Source organism: Salmo trutta, chromosome 33, assembly GCF_901001165.1.
Source record: "Salmo trutta chromosome 33, fSalTru1.1, whole genome shotgun sequence".
Lineage (NCBI taxonomy): Eukaryota > Metazoa > Chordata > Actinopteri > Salmoniformes > Salmonidae > Salmo > Salmo trutta.
In genome coordinates this window covers 43,487,049-43,505,567 of record NC_042989.1, presented here as the reverse complement: position 1 = coordinate 43,505,567, position 18,519 = coordinate 43,487,049, and the positions used below count along the sequence as shown (strand labels likewise).

Here is an 18,519-nt window from a genome sequence, read left to right as displayed (position 1 = left end):
GGCTAGGGACCTCTGGCTAGGGACCTCATGGATAGGGACCTCATGGATAGGGACCTCATGGCTAGGGACCTCATGGCTAGGGACCTCTGGATAGGGACCTCTGGATAGGGACCTCTGGCTAGGGAACTCTGGCTAGGGACCTCATGGCTAGGGACCTCATGGATAGGGACCTCTGGATAGGGACCTCTGGCTAGGGACCTCTGGCTAGGGACCTCTGGATAGGGACCTCTGGCTAGGGACCTCATGGCTAGGGACCTCTGGCTAGGGACCTCTGGCTAGGGACCTCTGGCTAGGGACCTCTGGCCTGGGACCTCATGGATAGGGACCTCTGGCTAGGGACCTCATGGCTAGGGACCTCATGGATAGGGACCTCTGGATAGGGACCTCATGGCTAGGGACCTCATGGATAGGGACCTCTGGATAGGGACCTCTGGATAGGGACCTCATGGCTAGGGACCTCATGGATAGGGACCTCTGGATAGGGACCTCTGGCTAGGGACCTCTGGCTAGGGAACTCTGGCTAGGGACCTCATGGCTAGGGACCTCATGGCTAGGGACCTCATGGCTAGGGACCTCATGGCTAGGACCTCTGGATAGGGACCTCTGGCTAGGGACCTCTGGCTAGGGACCTCATGGCTAGGGACCTCATAGATAGGGACCTCTGGATAGGGACCTCATGGCTAGGGATCTCATGGCTAGGGACCTCATGGCTAGGGACCTCATGGCTAGGGACCTCATGGCTAGGGACCTCTGGCTAGGGACCTCTGGCTAGGGACCTCTGGATAGGGACCTCTGGATAGGGACCTCTGGATAGGGACCTCTGGAAAGGGACCTCATGGCTAGGGACCTCATGGCTAGGGACCTCATGGATAGGGACTTCATGGATAGGGACCTCTGGCTAGGGACCTCTGGCTAGGGACCTCATGGCTAGGGACCTCATGGATAGGGACCTCATGGCTAGGGACCTCATGGATAGGGACCTCATGGATAGGGACCTCTGGCTAGGGACCTCTGGCTAGGGACCTCTGGCTAGGGACCTCATGGCTAGGGACCTCATGGCTAGGGACCTCTGGATAGGGACCTCTGGATAGGGACCTCTGGCTAGGGACCTCTGGATAGGGACCTCTGGCTAGGGACCTCAGGCTAGGGACCTCTGGATAGGGACCTCTGGCTAGGGACCTCTGGCTAGGGACCTCATGGCTAGGGACCTCATAGATAGGGACCTCTGGCTAGGGACCTCTGGATAGGGACCTCATGGCTAGGGATCTCATGGCTAGGGACCTCTGGCTAGGGACCTCTGGCTAGGGACCTCTGGCTAGGGACCTCTGGATAGGGACCTCTGGCTAGGGACCTCATGGCTAGGGACCTCATAGATAGGGACCTCTGGATAGGGACCTCATGGCTAGGGACCTCTGGATAGGGACCTCATGGCTAGGGATCTCATGGCTAGGGACCTCTGGATAGGGACCTCTGGCTAGGGACCTCATGGCTAGGGACCTCTAGATAGGGACCTCATGGCTAGGGACCTCTGGATAGGGACCTCTGGATAGGGACCTCATGGCTAGGGATATCATGGCTAGGGACCTCTGGATAGGGACCTCTGGATAGGGACCTCATGGCTAGGGACCTCATGGCTAGGGACCTCATAGCCAGGGACCTCATGGCTAGGGACCTCTGGATAGGGACCTAGGGCTAGGGACCTCTGGATAGGGACCTCATGGCTAGGGACCTCATGGCTAGGGACCTCTGGATAGGGACCTATGGATAGGGACCTCTGGCTAGGGACCTCATGGCCAGGGACCTCTGGCTAGGGACCTCTGGCTAGGGACCTCTGGCTAGGGACCTCATGGCCAGGGACCTCTGGCTAGGGACCTCATGGCTAGGGACCTCATGGCCAGGGACCTCATGGCCAGGGACTTCTGGCGAGGGACCTCATGGCTAGGGACCTCATGGCTAGGGACCTCATGGCTAGGGACCTCATGGATAGGGACCTCATGGATAGGGACCTCTGGATAGGGACCTCATGTCTAGGGACCTCTGGATAGGGACCTCTGGATAGGGACCTCTGGATAGGGATCTCATGACCTCTCTCAGGCTACCTCATCACAAGAGTGTCAACCTCTCTCAGGCTACCTCATCACGAGAGAGAGTCTTATTCCAAATACATGAACCTCCCCAACCAATATCCTTGCTGGGGGAGATGAGCCAACAGCCAACCATAACATGCCAGGTAGCGACATCTCATTGGTTCCTTCCTGGTGGGTTGGGAGAACCAATGTGGCTTCCCGCTCCAATGACTCACCCTGACGTGTTCACCCTGACGTGTTCACCCTGACGTGTTCACCCTGACGTGTTCACCTTGACATGTTCACCCTGATGTGTTTTTCTGTGAGTCTATGGACTAACCCCACAGCTGCTGCTGCTGCATCAGCAAACCTCTGGCCCTCAGGACTGTGCACAGACTAGACAGGCTAGAGCAATGTTTCTCATCTCCTGTCCTCCACTATCCCGAACAAACACATCTGATTCAACTAGTCAAGGGCTTGAGGATTAACTTCCTAGTTTAATCAGGTGGTCTGAGGCTACAGCAACAACCAGTACTGTTGGGGACTGGAGTTGAGATAGGAGGTGCCCTCTCTCTGACATCCCCTAGGACCCCTTTACAGGTGCGTATCGTGGGAGGCAGGACGTACTATGAGGGCCGTGTGGAGGTTCAGGTGGGGGCGCGGTGGGGCACGGTGTGCTCTGCCAGCTGGACCACTAAAGAGGCCATGGTAGTCTGCAGACAGCTAGGCCTGGGGTACTCCATGCATGCCATCACTGTGAGTAAACACTGGGAGAAGAAGAAATGCATTCCTTCACAGTATGATGTGTGTTGGAAGTATGATACAGTACTATAGAGCTGGGACAGGTAGTATAGAGCTGGGACAGGTAGTATAGAGCTGGGACAGGTACTATAGAGCTGGGACAGGTTGTATAGAGCTGGGTCAGGTAGTATAGAGCTGGGACAGGTACTATAGAGCTGGGACAGGTACTATAGAGCTGGGACAGGTACTATAGAGCTGGGACAGGTTGTATAGAGCTGGGACAGGTACTATAGAGCTGGGACAGGTTGTATAGAGCTTTGACAGGTAGTATAGAGCTGGGTCAGGTAGTATAGAGCTGGGACAGGTAGTATAGAGCTGGGACAGGTACTATAGAGCTGGGACAGGTACTATTGAGCTGGGATAGGTAGTATATAGCTGGGACAGGTACTATAGAGCTGGGATAGGTAGTATAGAGCTGGGATAGGTAGTATAGAGCTGGGACAGGATGTATAGAGCTGGGACAGGTTCTTTAGAGCTGGGACAGGTCCTATAGAGCGGGGTCAGGTACTATAGAGCTGGGACAGGTACTATAGAACCGGGACAGGTACTATAAAGCTGGGACAGGTACTATAGAGCTGGGACAGGTTGTATAGAGCTGGGACAGGTGCTATAGAGCTGGGATAGGTAGTATAGAGCTGGGACAGGTACTATAGAGCTGGGACAGGTACTATAGAGCTGGGACAGGTGCTATAGAGCTGGGATAGGTAGTATAGAGCTGGGACAGGTCGAATAGAGCTGGGACAGGTACTATAGAGCTGGGACAGGTACTATAGGGCTGGGACAGGTTGTATAGAGCTGGGACAGGTCGAATAGAGCTGGGACAGGTTGTATAGAGCTGGGACAGGTACTATAGAGCTGGGACAGGTACTATAGAGCTGGGACAAGTAGTGTAGAGCTGGGACAGGTAGTGTAGAGCTGGGACAGGTCGTATAGAGCTGGAACAGGTCGTAAAGAGCTGGGACAGGTCGTATAGAGCTGGGACAGGTCGTATAGAGCTGGGACAGGTCGTATAGAGCTGGGACAGGTTCTATAGAGCTGGGTCAGGTAGTATGGAGCAGGGACAGGTACTATAGAGCTGGGACATGTAGTATAGAGCTGAGACAGGTCCTATAGAGCTGGGACAGGTACTATAGAGCTGGGACAGGTAGTATAGAGCTGGGACAGGTTGTTTAGAGCTGGGACAGGTAATATAGAGCTGGGACAGTTAATATAGAGCTGGGACAGTTTGTATAGAGCTTTGACAGGTAGTATAGAGCTGGGTCAGGTAGTATAGAGCTTGGACAGGTACTAAAGATCTGGGACAGGTAGTATAGAGCTGGGACAGGTAGTATTGAGCTGGGACAGGTACTATAGAGATGGGACAGGTACTATAGAGCTGGGACAGGTACTATAGAGCTGGGATAGGTAGTATAGAGCTGGGATAGGTAGTATAGAGCTGGGACAGGAAGTATAGAGCTGGGACAGGTAAATATAGAGCTGGGACAGGCGTCATAGAGCTGGGACAGGTCGTAAAGAGCTGGGACAGGTCGTATAGAGCTGGGACAGGTCGTATAGAGCTGGGACAGGTCGTATAGAGCTGGGACAGGTACTATAGAGCTGGGTCAGGTAGTATGGAGCTGGGACAGGTACTATAGAGCTGGGACATGTAGTATAGAGCTGAGACAGGTCCTATAGAGCTGGGACAGGTACTATATAGCTGGGACGGGTAGTATAGAGCTGGGACAGGTTGTTTAGAGCTGGGACAGGTAATATAGAGCTGGGACAGTTAATATATAGAGCTGGGACAGTTTATATAGAGCTTTGACAGGTCGTATAGAGCTGGGACAGATGTTGCCTTCCTCTTACCGAAGCATGTTGATTACGTCTGTCATTTTCTGTGATTTCTCTACTGAACGTTCTTGTAGATAGTTCTAGAACCATTATTTGTTCAACAGTAAAAGCCTATTAATTATGTTGATTGCTGCTATGAAAGTATCAGCCTGTCCCTGTTTTTCTATTGGCTGCTGTGTGAGAGAGCTGGAGCCACTCCCTCTCCCCACTGTGACACGGAGGACGGCGAGATGCATTCTGGGGGTACAAAAGCACATGACCGTTGAGCAATTGAGGGAAAAATACAGTTTTCTAAGCAACTACTGTTGTTCTGGTTACGGAGAGGAGAGTCACAGCTTTCTGTGAGTACATTACTACTGTTCTAGTTACAGAGAGGAGAGTCACAGCTTTCTGTGAGTACATCACTACTGTTGTTCTAGTTACAGAGAGGAGAGTCACAGCTTTCTGTGAGTACATTACTACTGTTCTAGTTACAGAGAGGAGAGTCACAGCTTTCTGTGAGTACATCACTACTGTTCTAGTTACAGAGAGGAGAGTTACAGCTTTCTGTGAGTACATTACTACTGTTGTTCTAGTTACAGAGAGGAGAGTCACAGCTTTCTGTGAGTACATCACTACTGTTGTTCTAGTTACAGAGAGGAGAGTCACAGCTTTCTGTGAGTACATCACTACTGTTGTTCTAGTTACAGAGCGGAGAGTCACAGCTTTCTGTGAGTACATCACTACTGTTGTTCTAGTTACAGAGAGGAGAGTCACAGCTTTCTGTGAGTACATTACTACTGTTCTAGTTACAGATAGGAGAGTCACAGCTTTCTGTGAGTACATCACTACTGTTGTTCTAGTTACAGAGAGGAGAGTCACAGCTTTCTGTGAGTACATCACTACTGTTGTTCTAGTTACAGAGAGGAGAGTCACAGCTTTCTGTGAGTACATCACTACTGTTCTAGTTACAGAGAGGAGAGTTACAGCTTTCTGTGAGTACATTACTACTGTTGTTCTGGTTACAGAGAGGAGAGTCACAGCTTTCTGTGAGTACATCACTACTCTTCTAGTTACAGAAATGAGAGTCACAGCTTTCTGTGAGTACATCACTACTACTGTTCTAGTTACAGAGAGGAGAGTCACAGCTTTCTGTGAGTACATCACTACTGTTCTAGTTACAGAGAGGAGAGTCACAGCTTTCTGTGAGTACATCACTACTGTTGTTCTAGTTACAGAGAGGAGAGTTACAGCTTTCTGTGAGTACATTACTACTGTTCTAGTTACAGAGAGGAGAGTCACAGCTTTCTGTGAGTACATCACTACTGTTGTTCTGGTTACAGAGAGGAGAGTTACAGCTTTTATGTGAGTACATTACTACTGTTCTAGTTACAGAGAGGAGAGTCACAGCTTTCTGTGAGTACATTACTACTGTTCTAGTTACAGAGAGGAGAGTTACAGCTTTCTGTGAGTACATCACTACTGTTCTAGTTACAGAGAGGAGAGTCACAGCTTTCTGTGAGTACATTACTACTGTTCTAGTTACAGAGAGGAGAGTCACAGCTTTCTGTGAGTACATTACTACTGTTCTAGTTACAGAGAGGAGAGTTACAGCTTTCTGTGAGTACATTACTACTGTTCTAGTTACAGAGAGGAGAGTCACAGCTTTCTGTGAGTACATCACTACTGTTGTTCTAGTTACAGAGAGGAGAGTCACAGCTTTCTGTGAGTACATCACTACTGTTGTTCTGGTTACAGAGAGGAGAGTCACAGCTTTCTGTGAGTACATCACTACTGTTCTAGTTACAGAGAGGAAAGTCACAGCTTTCTGTGAGTACATTACTACTGTTGTTCTGGTTACAGAGAGGAGAGTCACAGCTTTCTGTGAGTACATTACTACTGTTCTAGTTACAGAGAGGAGAGTCACAGCTTTCTGCCAGTGATCACCACACACCAGTGATGTCATCATGTAGACTATACCCCCCTGTATCTGACTAGAGCGCCAGTGATGTCATCATGTAGACTATACCCCCCTGTATCTGACTAGAGCGCCAGTGATGTCATCATAGAGCGCCAGTGTCAAGACCAGAGAGCGACATTCGCTGTAAACAAAACCACCGGTAGAGTTTAAAATGAGATGGGAACCAATTTAACTTGGGACATGGGGATTTAACCGCAAAAGGGACATGGGGACATGGGGATTTAACCGCAAAAGGGACATGGGGACATGGGGATTTAACCGCAAAAGGGACATGGGGACATGGGGATTTAACCGCAAAAGGGACATGGGGACATGGGGATTTAACCGCAAAAGGGACATGGGGACATGGGGATTTAACCGCAAAAGGGACATGGGGACATGGGGATTTAACCGCAAAAGGTATTTTTATGTGCACTTCTCATCACGCACGGCCTTTTATCTGCATCAAGTCAATTTGATGGAAATACAACTCTTGTGGCAAAATGAGAATATTGTTTTTATGCAGACTTTAGAATATTCATGAGAAAAGGTGTTGCCAATTGGATGGAAACCTAGCTATTCTAACCTAATTGACATATCACTCCTCACCTCTCCACCAAGATAGCTTGTGTGTGGTGATCGTTTTGGCACCTTTCAGATGGGTGCTGCACATTGGTAGAGGAAGAGGTTTTTCCATTACTATATAAAGCGCTGTGAGCTACAGGAACAGCACTCCAATCAATTATTATTATTATTATCATAACCTATTGCCAAGTGTGTCCCTTGTAAAATAGGTCTCAATGGGACTTCCTGGATAAATAAAGGTTTAATGATAACCTGTTTGTTTGTGCTTCCCCTGTTGCTAAGGAAACATGGTACTGGGACAGTAGTAACGTGACAGAGATGGTAATGAGTGGAGTGAAGTGTACAGGTAGGGTTGTGAAACTCACGGTAATTTACCAAAGTTATCAGAATTTATATTAAAACGAAGAAAAAATAAAGTATTTATATAGTTTACATGTTATGAAAATTCCCCTAAAATTCTTAAAAATTTCCAAAATTCTGATTAGTTTACTGGTAAATTTAGAAAAGTGACTAATAACATCCCTTTCCCTTTGTATAGGAAACGAGATGTCTCTGAGCCACTGCCAGCATCACAGGACTGTCAGCTGTCAGAAGACTGATGCCAAGTTCTCTGCTGGGGTGATCTGCTCAGAGAGTGAGTTCCTGAAGGACCTGTTGGGCTGGATATTTATTCTTCAGGGTTTCTTAGCTCCATGTGTTTCCAGGTGTTTATAAAGGGCACAGATGACAGACCGGTAGGATTAATAGAGCAGGAACGAAACAGCACAGCCAATGGGTTAAGGCACGTTAATAAGGTATTGCTTGACAATTGTTTTAACCAAGAGTGTGTTAAGTTCTGAAAAAGGGGAAATTAAATACAATAGCGAATGATAAATACACAGGAGTTCTCCAGTCAATCAATCAATCAATCAAACGTATTTATATAGCCCTTTTTACATCAGCCGATGTCACAAAGTGCTATACAGAAACTCAGCCTAAAACCCCAAACAGCAAGCAATGCAGATGTAGAAGCATAGTGGCTAGGAAAAACTCCCTAGAAAGGCCAGAACCTAGGAAGAAACCTAGAGAGGAACCAGGCTCTGAGGGGTGGCCAGTCCTCTACTGGCTGTGCCGGGTGGAGATTATAACAGCACATGGCCAAGACGTTCAAATGTTCATAGATGACCAGCAGGGTCAAATAATAATAATCACAGTGGTTGTAGAGGGTGTGACAGGTCAGCACCTCAGGAGTAAATGTCAGTTGGCCTTTCATAGCCGATCATTCAGAATTAGACAGCAGGTGCAGTAGAGAGAGAGAGTTGAAAACAGCAGGTCCGGGACAAGGTAGCACGTCCGGTGAACAGGTCAGGGTTCCATAGCCGCAGGCAGAACAGTTGAAACTGGAGCAGCAGCACGACCAGATGGACTGGGGACAGCAAGGAGTCATCAGGCCAGGTAGTCCTGAGGCATGGTCCTAGGTCCTCAGAGAGAAGAGAAAGAGAGAGAATTAGAGGGAACATACCTAAATTCACACAGGACACCGGAAAGACAGAAGAAATACTTGATATAACAGGCAGGATATAACCCCACCCACTTTGCCAAAGCACAGCCCCCACACCACTAGAGGGATATCTTAAACCACCAACTAACTACCCTGAGACAAGGCCGGGTATAGCCCACAAAGATCTCCCCCACGGCACGAACCCGAGGGGGCCGCCATCTTGGACAGGAAGATCACTTCAGAGACTGAACCCACTCAAGTGACGCACCCTTGGAATGGCATGGAAGAGCACCAGTAAGCAGCAAGCCCATGTAATGCTTTGTAGGTTAGCAGTTAAACCTTGAAATCAGCCCTTGCCTTAACAGGAAGCCAGTGTAGGGAGGCTAGCACTGGGGTAATATGATCAAATTCTTTGGTTCTAGTCAAGATTCTAGCAGCCGTGTTTAGCACTAACTGAAGTTTATTTAGTGCTTTATCCGGGTAGCCGGAAAGTAGAGCATGGCAGTAGTCTAATCTAGAAGTGCCAAAATCATGGATTAGTTTTTCTCCATCATTTTTGGACAGAAAGTTTCTGTTAAATAGATGGAAAAAAGCTGTCCTTGAAACAGTCTTGATATTTTCGTCAAAAGAGAGATCGGGGTCCAGAGTAACGCCGAGGGCCTTTACAGTTTCATTTGAGACGACTGTACAACCATCAAGATTGATTGTCAGATCCAACAGAAGATCTCTTTGTTTCTTGGAACCTAGAACTAGCATCTCTGTTTTGTCCGAGTTTAAAAGTAAAACATTTGCCGCAATCCACTTCCTTGTATCTGAAACACGGGCTTCCTGGGAGGGCAATTTTGGGGCTTCACAATGTTTCATCGAAATGTTCAGCTGTGTGTCGTCCGCATAGCAGTGAAATTTAACATTATGTTTCCGAATGACATCACCAAGATGTAAAATATATAGTGAAAACAATAGTGGTCCTAAAACGGAACCTTGAGGAACACCGAAATTTACAATTGATTTGTCAGAGGACAAACCATCCACAGAGACAAACTGATATCTTTCCGACAGATAAGATCTAAACCAGGCCAGAACTTGTCCGTGTAGACCAATTTGGGTTTCCAATCTCTCCAAAATAACGTGATGATCGATGGTTTCAAAAGCAGCACTAAGGTCTAGGAGCACGAGGACAGATGCAGAGCCTTGGCCTGATGCCATTAAAATGTAATTTACCACCTTCACAAGTGCAGTCTCAGTGCTATGATGGGGTCTAAAACCAGACTGAAGCGTTTCGTATACATTGTTAGTCTTCAGGAAGGCAGTGAGTTGCTGCGCAACAGCTTTTTCTAAAAATGTTGAGAGGAATGGGAGATTCGATATAGGCCGATAGTTTTTGATATTTTCTGGGTCAAGGTTTGGCTTTTTCAAGAGAGGCTTTATTACTGCCACTTTTAGTGAGTTTGGTTCACATCCGGTGGATAGGGAGCCATTTATTATGTTCAACATAGGAAGGCGAAGCACAGGAAGCAGTTCTTTCAGTAGTTTAGTTGGAATAGGGTCCAGTATGCAGTTTGAAGGTTTAGAGGCCATGACTATTTTTCATCAATGTGTCAAGAGATATAGTATTAAAAAACTTGAGTGTCTCCCTTGATCCTAGGTCCTGGCAGAGTTGTGCAGACTCATTACAAATGAGCTTTGGAGAAATACGCAGACTTAAAGAGGAGTCCGTAATTTGCTAATGATCTTTCATCAAAGAAGTTCATGAATTTATCACTACTGAAGTGAAAGCCATCCTCTCTTGGGGACTGCGGCTTTTTAGTTATCTTTGCGACAGTATCAAAAATAAATGTTGGATTATTCTTATTCTCCTCAATTAAGTTGGAAAAATAGGATGATCGAGCAGCAGTGAGGGCTCTTCGATACTGCACGGTACTGTCTTTCCAAGCTAGTCGGAAGACTTCCAGTTTGGTGTAGTCCCATTTCCGTTCCAATTTTCTGGAAGCTTGCTTCAGGGCTCGGGTATTTTCTGTATACCAGGGAGCTAGTTTCTTATGACAAATGTTTTTTGTTTTTAGGGGTGCGACTGCATCTAGGGTATTACGCACGGTTAAATTAAGTTCCTCAGTTAGGTGGTTAGCCGATTGTTGTACTCTGACATCCTTGGGTAGCTGGAGGGAGTCTGGAAGGGCATCTAGGAATCTTTGGGTTGTCCGAGAATATATAGCATGACTTTTGATGATCCTTGGTTGGGGTCTGAGCAGATTATTTGTTGCGATTGCAAACGTAATAAAATGGTGGTCCGAAAGTCCAGGAATATGAGGAAAAAGATAAGGATCCACAATATTTATTTCACGGGCCAAAACTAGGTCCAGAGTATGACTGTGGCAGTGAGTAGGTCCAGAGACATGTTGGACAAAACCCACTGAGTTGATGATGGCTTCGAAAGCCTTTTAGAGTGGGTCTGTGGACTTTTGTGGAGGTAGAGGAGTTAGAGCCCTGTCTACATGACAGAGCAACAACATGACTGGTCCTTAACTAATAAAGATCAAAGAGATATCCCCCCACATTACTACAGGCAGCACTGTCACCAGATGTTTTATGCACCAGTTACTTTCACATTGATGTCGGCTTAGGTGGCGCGTCCAATAGTTCAAAGACAAGCTTCCCCTAAAGTAAATTGAATTCATTTAGCCAAAATTAGCTATATAATTACTCGTGCCTATACATAAATAAATAAAATCGTTCAAAATACTGCACCAGAGAGCATGGTTTGGCCACAGAGGATCATTAGCTTCTTTATATTTTTTATGTGGATTGTTTTAAGCTCGCATTTTGGTAGATGCATTTAAACCTTTATTAAAAAAAGGTGAGGATTTTATGGTGAAAAAAATAGCTTCCCCAAACTTGAAGCTCACATGCTGCCTACGGATGTTGGTATTTGAAGTTGGCCTAGTCTTGACAGTGTTTATTATGCGTCTATTGCACACTGCGAATGTACGCACCGTTCCACAAGTAAATTAGTCAATTTATGATGAGGTTGAGTAGTGGTTGACACGTCCGTTCCACAGACCTTTAAACCAGACAGTGGTGATGAACGGCCGTTCCACAGACCTTTAAACCAGACAGTGGTGATGAACCGTTCCACAGACCTTTAAACCAGACAGTGATGATGAACCGTTCCACAGACCTTTAAACCAGACAGTGGTGATGAACCGTTCCACAGACCTTTAAACCAGACAGTGGTGATGAACCGTTCCACAGACCTTTAAACCAGACAGTGGTGATGAACGGCCGGGGTCATTTTTGTTTGTTTCTGATCTTCTTCAAATATCAGTTTCGAGTTTTTAAATTATGTAGAAATTCAGTAAATTAGCTTCCCACCCGCTGAACTGACCCCACTCTGACGCACGCTGAACTGACCCCACTCTGCTGTACCCTAGTTTTAGCTGAACTGACCCCACTCTGCTGTACCCTAGTTTTAGCTGAACTGACCCCACTCTGCTGTACCCTAGTTTTAGCTGAACTGACCCCACTCTGCTGTACCCTAGTTTTAGCTGAACTGACCCCACTCTGCTGTACCCTAGTTTTAGCTGAACTGACCCCACTCTGCTGTACCCTAGTTTTAGCTGAACTTGACCGTTCCTCTCCTCCTCCTCTCTCCTTGTCCTCTCCTCCTCTCCTCCTCCTCCTCCTCCTCCTCCCCTCTCCTCTCTCCTCCTCCTCTCCTCCTCCTCCTCTCCTCCTCCTCCTCTCCTCCTCCTCCTCTTCTCTCCTCCTCTTCTCTCCTCCTCTCCTCCTCCTCCCAGCGGCGTCTGACCTGGTCCTGAATGCTCCCCTGGTCCAGCAGTCCGTGTACATTGAGGATCGTCCGCTCCACATGTTGTACTGCGCGGCGGAGGAGAACTGTCTGTCTAAGTCTGCTGCTAGTGCTAACTGGCCCTACGGACACCGACGCCTGCTGCGGTTCTCCTCTCAGATCCACAACATCGGACGGGCCGACTTCAGGCCCAAGGCTGGACGCCACTCCTGGGTCTGGCACGCCTGTCACGGGTAACTACGGCAACCTAATCATCTAGCGCAGTGGTTTCCAACCTGTGGTCCGCAGGGGTACTGCAGGTGGTCCGCCAATTATTTTCAATAAAATAAAATAAATTATAACAGTTGGGAGTATTTACGGTATAATAAGTAGTTTTACATTACCTTTAACAATACATTGACATTACCTTTAACCATGCATTACCTTTAACAATACAATACATTTACCTTACCTTTAACACTGCATTACCTTTAACAATACATTACCTTACCGTTAAGAATACATTACCTTTAACAATAATTTACCTTACCTTTAACAGTATATTACCTTTGACAGTACATTACCTTTAACAATACATTACCTTTAACAGTATGTTACCTTTGACAGTACATTACCTTTAACAATGCATTACCTTTGACAATACATTACCTTTAACAATACATTACATTTAACAATACATTGCCTTTAGCAATACATTACCTTGGACAATGCATTGCCTTTAGTGATACATTATCTTTAACAATACATTACCTTTAGTGGTACATTACCTTTGATGTATTGCCTTTAACAATACATTACCTTTAACAATACATTACATTTGATAATGCATTGCCTTTAACAATACATTACCTTTGGCAATACATTACCTTTAACAGTACAATACATTACCTTTAGTGATACATTGCCTTTGACAATACATTGCCTTTGCCAATACATTACCTTTGCCAATACATTACTTTTGACAATACATTTCATTTAACAATACATTAGGCAATACATTACCTTTAACAATACATTACCTTTGCCAATACATTACCTTTGACAATACATGTCATTTAACAATACATTAGGCAATACATTACCTTTAACAATACATTACCTTTAACAATACATTGCCTCTAATGTTACATTACCTTTAACAATACATTACCTTTAACAATACATTACCTCTAATGTTACATTACCTTTAACAATACATTACCTTTAACAATACATTGTCTTTAACAATACATTACTTCTGTTACATTACCTTTAACAATACGTTACCTTTAACAATACATTACCTCTAATGTTACATTACCTTTAACAATACGTTACCTTTAACAATACATTACCTCTAATGTTACATTACCTTTAACAATACGTTACCTTTAACAATACATTACCTCTAATGTTACATTACCTTTAACAATACGTTACCTTTAACAATACATTACCTCTAATGTTACATTACCTTTAACAATACGTTACCTTTAACAATACATTACCTCTAATGTTACATTACCTTTAACAATACGTTACCTTTAACAATACATTACCTCTAATGTTACATTACCTTTAACAATACGTTACCTTTAACAATACATTACCTCTAATGTTACATTACCTTTAACAATACGTTACCTTTAACAATACATTACCTCTAATGTTACATTACCTTTAACAATACATTACCTTTAACAATACATTGTCTTTAACAATACATTACTTCTGTTACGTTACCTTTAACAATACATTACCTTAAACAATATATTACCTTTAACAATACAAATTGTTTACAATAATAATAGGCCTTTAATCTGTTAATAACTGATAACATTGACTCTCAATTTGACTGCCAAGATATTGAAAATATTTCTGCGAATAGTGGTCCTCGAGCTGTTGACGGTGATTTGGAAGGGGGAAAACATTGGGAGCCGCTGACGTAGAGAATACCTTCAGTTGTCTACTTAACAGCTGGGTTAGAGAATACCTTCAGTTGTCTACTTAACAGCTGGGTTAGAGAATACCTTCAGTTGTCTACTTAACAGCTGGGTTAGAGAATACCTTCAGTTGTCTACTTAACAGCTGGGTTAGAGAATACCTTCAGTTGTCTACTTAACAGATGGGTTAGCTGACAACGTCACAGAGCCACTGATGTAGAGAATACCTTCAGTTGTCTACTTAACAGCTGGGTTAGCTGACAACGTCGCGGAGCCGATGTGCGCGCTTCCATGGGGCAGAAGTCAGCATGTTGTTGTCGTTCTGGATGGCCAGATTGCTAGCGACAATGACAAGAAACTGTCATGTGGGGAATCGGAAGTGGCTGTGGTTTCATCTGGTTTCATCTTGTTCTTGACACACCATGTCGTGTTTTCAGGTGTTTGACTGTGACGGGCTTTGGTTTTTACATTTTTTTTTATTTTTTATTTTTATTTATTTCACCTTTATTTAACCAGGTTGGCAAGTTGAGAACAAGTTCTCATTTACAATTGCGACCTGGCCAAGATAAAGCAAAGCAGTTCGACAACATACAAAAACACAGAGTTACACATGGAGTAAAACAACATACAATCAATGATGCAGTAGAAAAAAATAAGACTATATACAATGTGAGCAAATGATGTGAGATAATGGAGGTAAAGGCAAAAAAATGCCATGGTGGCAAAGTAAATAAAGTATGGCAAGAAAAAACACTGGAATGGTAGATTTGTAGTTTGAAGAAAGTTAAAAGTTAAAATATAAATAATATGGTGCAAAGGAGCAAAATAAATAAAATAAATAAATACAGTAGGGGAAAAGGTAGTAGTTTGGGCTCAATTAAAGATGGGCTATGTACAGGTGCAGAGATCTGTGAGCTGCTCTGACAGCTGGTGCTTAAAGCTAGTGAGGGAGATAAGTGTTTCCAGTTTTAGAGATTTTTGTAGTTCGTTCCAATCATTGGCAGCTGAGAACTGGAAGGAGAGACGACCAAAGGAGGAGTTGGCTTTAGGGGTGACCAGAGAGATATACCTGCTGGAGCGCGTGCTACAGGTGGGTGCTGCTATGGTGACCAGTGAGCGGAGATAAGGGGGGACTTTACCTAGCAGGGTCTTGTAGATGACCTGGAGCCAATGTGTTTGGCGACGATGATGAAGTGAAGGCCAGCCAACGAGAGCATACAGGTCGCAGTGGTGGGTTGTATATGGGGCTTTGGTGACAAAACGGATGGCACTGTGATAGACTGCATCCAGCTTGTTGAGTAGGGTATTGGAGGCTATTTTGTAAATGACATCGCCGAAGTCGAGGATTGGTAGGATGGTCAGTTTTACGAGGGTATGTTTGGCAGCATGAGTGAAGGATGCTTTGTTGCGAAATAGGAAGCCAATTCTAGATTTCACTTTGGATTGGAGATGATTGATGTGAGTCTGGAAGGAGAGTTTACAGTCTAACCAGACACCTAGGTATTTGTAGTTGTCCACAAATTCTAAGTTAGAACCGTCCAGAGAAGTTATGCTGGATGGGCGGGCAGGTGCAGGCAGCGATCGGTTGAAGAGCATGCATTTAGTTTTACTTGTGTTTAGGAGCAGTTGGAGACCACGGAAGGAGAGTTGAATGGCATTGAAGCTCGTCTGGAGGGTTGTTAACACAGTGTCCAAAGAAGGGCCAGAAGTATACAGAATGGTGTCGTCTGCGTAGAGGTGGATCAGAGATTCACCAGCAGCAAGAGCGACATCATTTATGTATACAGAGAAAAGAGTTGGCCCAAGAATTGAACCCTGTGGTACCCCCATAGAGACTGCCAGAGGTCCAGACAGTAGGCCCTCCGATTTGACACACTGAACTCTGTCAGAGAAGTAGTTGGTGAACCAGGCGACGCAATCATTTGAGAAACCAAGGCTACTAAGTCTGCCGATGAGGATGTGGTGATTAACAGAGTCAAAAGCTTTGGCCAGGTCAATGAATACGGCAGCACAGTAATGTTTCTTATCGATGGCGGTTACGATGTCGTTTAGGACCTTGAGCGTGGCTGAGGTGCACCCATGACCAGCTCTGAAACCAGATTGCATAGCGGAGAGGGTGCGGTGGGATTCAAAATAGTCGGTAATCTGTTTGTTGACTTGGCTTTCGAAGACCTTAGAAAGGCAGGGTAGGATGGATATAGGTCTGTAGCAACTTGGGTCAAGAGTGTCACCTCCTTTGAAGAGGGGGATGACAGCAGCTGCTTTCCAATCTATGGGAATCTCAGACGACACGAAAGAGAGGTTGAACAGGCTAGTAATAGGGGTTGCAATAATTTCGGCAGATAATTTTAGAAAGAAAGGGTCCAGATTGTCAAGCCCAGCTGATTTGTAGGGGTCCAGATTTTGCAGCTCTTTCAGAACATCAGCTGAATGGATTTGGGAGAAGGAGAAATGGGGGAGGCTTGGGCGAGTAGCTGTGGGGGGTGCAGTGCTGTTGAATGCAGTAGGGGTAGTTAGGTGGAAAGCATGGCCAGCCGTAGAAAAATGCTTATTGAAATTCTCAATTATAGTGGGCTTATCGGTGGTGACAGAGTTTCCTATCCTCAGTGCAGTGGGCAGTTGGGAGGAGGTGTTCTTATTCTCCATGGACTTTACAATGTCCCAGAACTTTTTAGAGTTGGAGTTGCACGAAGCAAATTTCTGTTTGAAAAAGCTAGCCTTGGCGTTTCTAACTGCCTGTGTGTATTGGTTTCTAACTTCCCTAAAAAGTTGCATATCGCGGGGGCAGTTCGATGCTAATGCAGAACGCCACAGGATATTTTTGTGTTGGTTAAGGGCAGTCAGGTCTGGGGAGAACCAAGGGCTATATCTGTTCCTGGTTCTAAATTTCTTGAAAGGGGCATGCTTATTTAAGATGGAGAGGAAGGCATTTAAAAAAAATAACCAGGCATCCTCTACTGACGGGATGAGGTCAATATCCTTCCAGGATACCAGGGCCAGGTCGATTAGAAAGGCTTGCTCGTTGAAATGTTTCAGGGAGCGTTTGACAGTGATGAGTGGAGGTCGTTTGACCGCTGACCCATTACGGGTGCGGGCAATGAGGCAGTGATCGCTGAGATCTTGGTTGAAAACAGCAGAGGTGTAATTAGAGGGCACATTGGTTAGGATGATATCTATGAGGGTGCCAGTGTTTGCGGCTTTGGGGTTGTACCTGGTGGGTTCATTAATAATTTGTGTGAGACTGAGGGCATCAAGCTTGGATTGTAGAATGGCTGGGGTGTTAAGCATGTCCCAGTTTAGGTCGCCTAGTAGCACGAGCTCTGAAGATAGATGGGGGGCAATCAGTTCACATATGGTGTCCAGAGCACAGCTAGGGGCCGAGGGGGGTCTATAGCAGGCGGCAACGGTGAGAGACTTGTTTTTGGAGAGGTGGATTTTTAAAAGTAGAAGTTCAAATTGTTTGGGTACAGACCTGGATAGCAGGACAGAACTCTGCAAGCTATCTCTGCAGTAGATTGCAACACCGCCACCTTTGGTCGTTCTATCTTGTCTGAAAACGTTGTAGTTAGGGATGAAGATTTCACAGTTTTTGGTGGACTTCCTAAGCCAAGATTCAGACACAGCTAGGACATCCGGGTTGGCAGAGTGTGCTAAAGCAGTGAATAAAACAAACTTAGGGAGGAGGCTTCTAATGTTAACATGCATGAAACCAAGGCTATTACGGTTACAGAAGTCATCAAAAGAGAGCGCCTGGGGAGTAGGTGTGGAGCCAGGCACTGAAGGGCCTGGATTCACCTCTACATCCCCAGCGGAGCAGAGAAGGATAAGTATGAGGGTACGGCTAAAAGCTATAAGAATTGGTCGTCTGTGACGTCCAGAATAGAGAGAAAAAGGAGCAGGTATCTGGGGGCGATAAAATAGCTTCAAGGTATAATGTACAGACAAAGGTATGGTGGGATGTGAGTACAGAGGAGGTAAACCTAGGCATTTAGTGATTATGAGAGAGATATTGTCTCTAGAAATATCATTGAAACCAGAAGATGTCATAGCATGTGTGGGTGGAGGAACTGAGAGGTTGGATAAGGTATAAT

The 18,519-nt window shown here is 45.5% G+C and overlaps 1 protein-coding gene across 4 annotated transcripts in view; it reads left to right on the top strand.

Moving 5' to 3' along the window:
- LOC115173044 (lysyl oxidase homolog 3B-like) overlaps positions 1–18,519 on the top strand; it is a 70,334-nt gene that overhangs the window by 41,689 nt on the left and 10,126 nt on the right. For 3 of the 4 annotated variants that reach the window (XM_029731020.1, XM_029731019.1, XM_029731018.1), the window contains 3 exons: positions 7,504–7,567; positions 7,760–7,855; positions 12,496–12,739. In XM_029731020.1, coding sequence (XP_029586880.1) covers positions 7,504–7,567; positions 7,760–7,855; positions 12,496–12,739 — 404 coding nt within the window. Of the gene's footprint in view, positions 1–2,666; positions 2,823–7,503; positions 7,568–7,759; positions 7,856–12,495; positions 12,740–18,519 lie in introns of all 4 variants that reach the window. The other variant, XM_029731021.1, reaches the window with a different exon arrangement.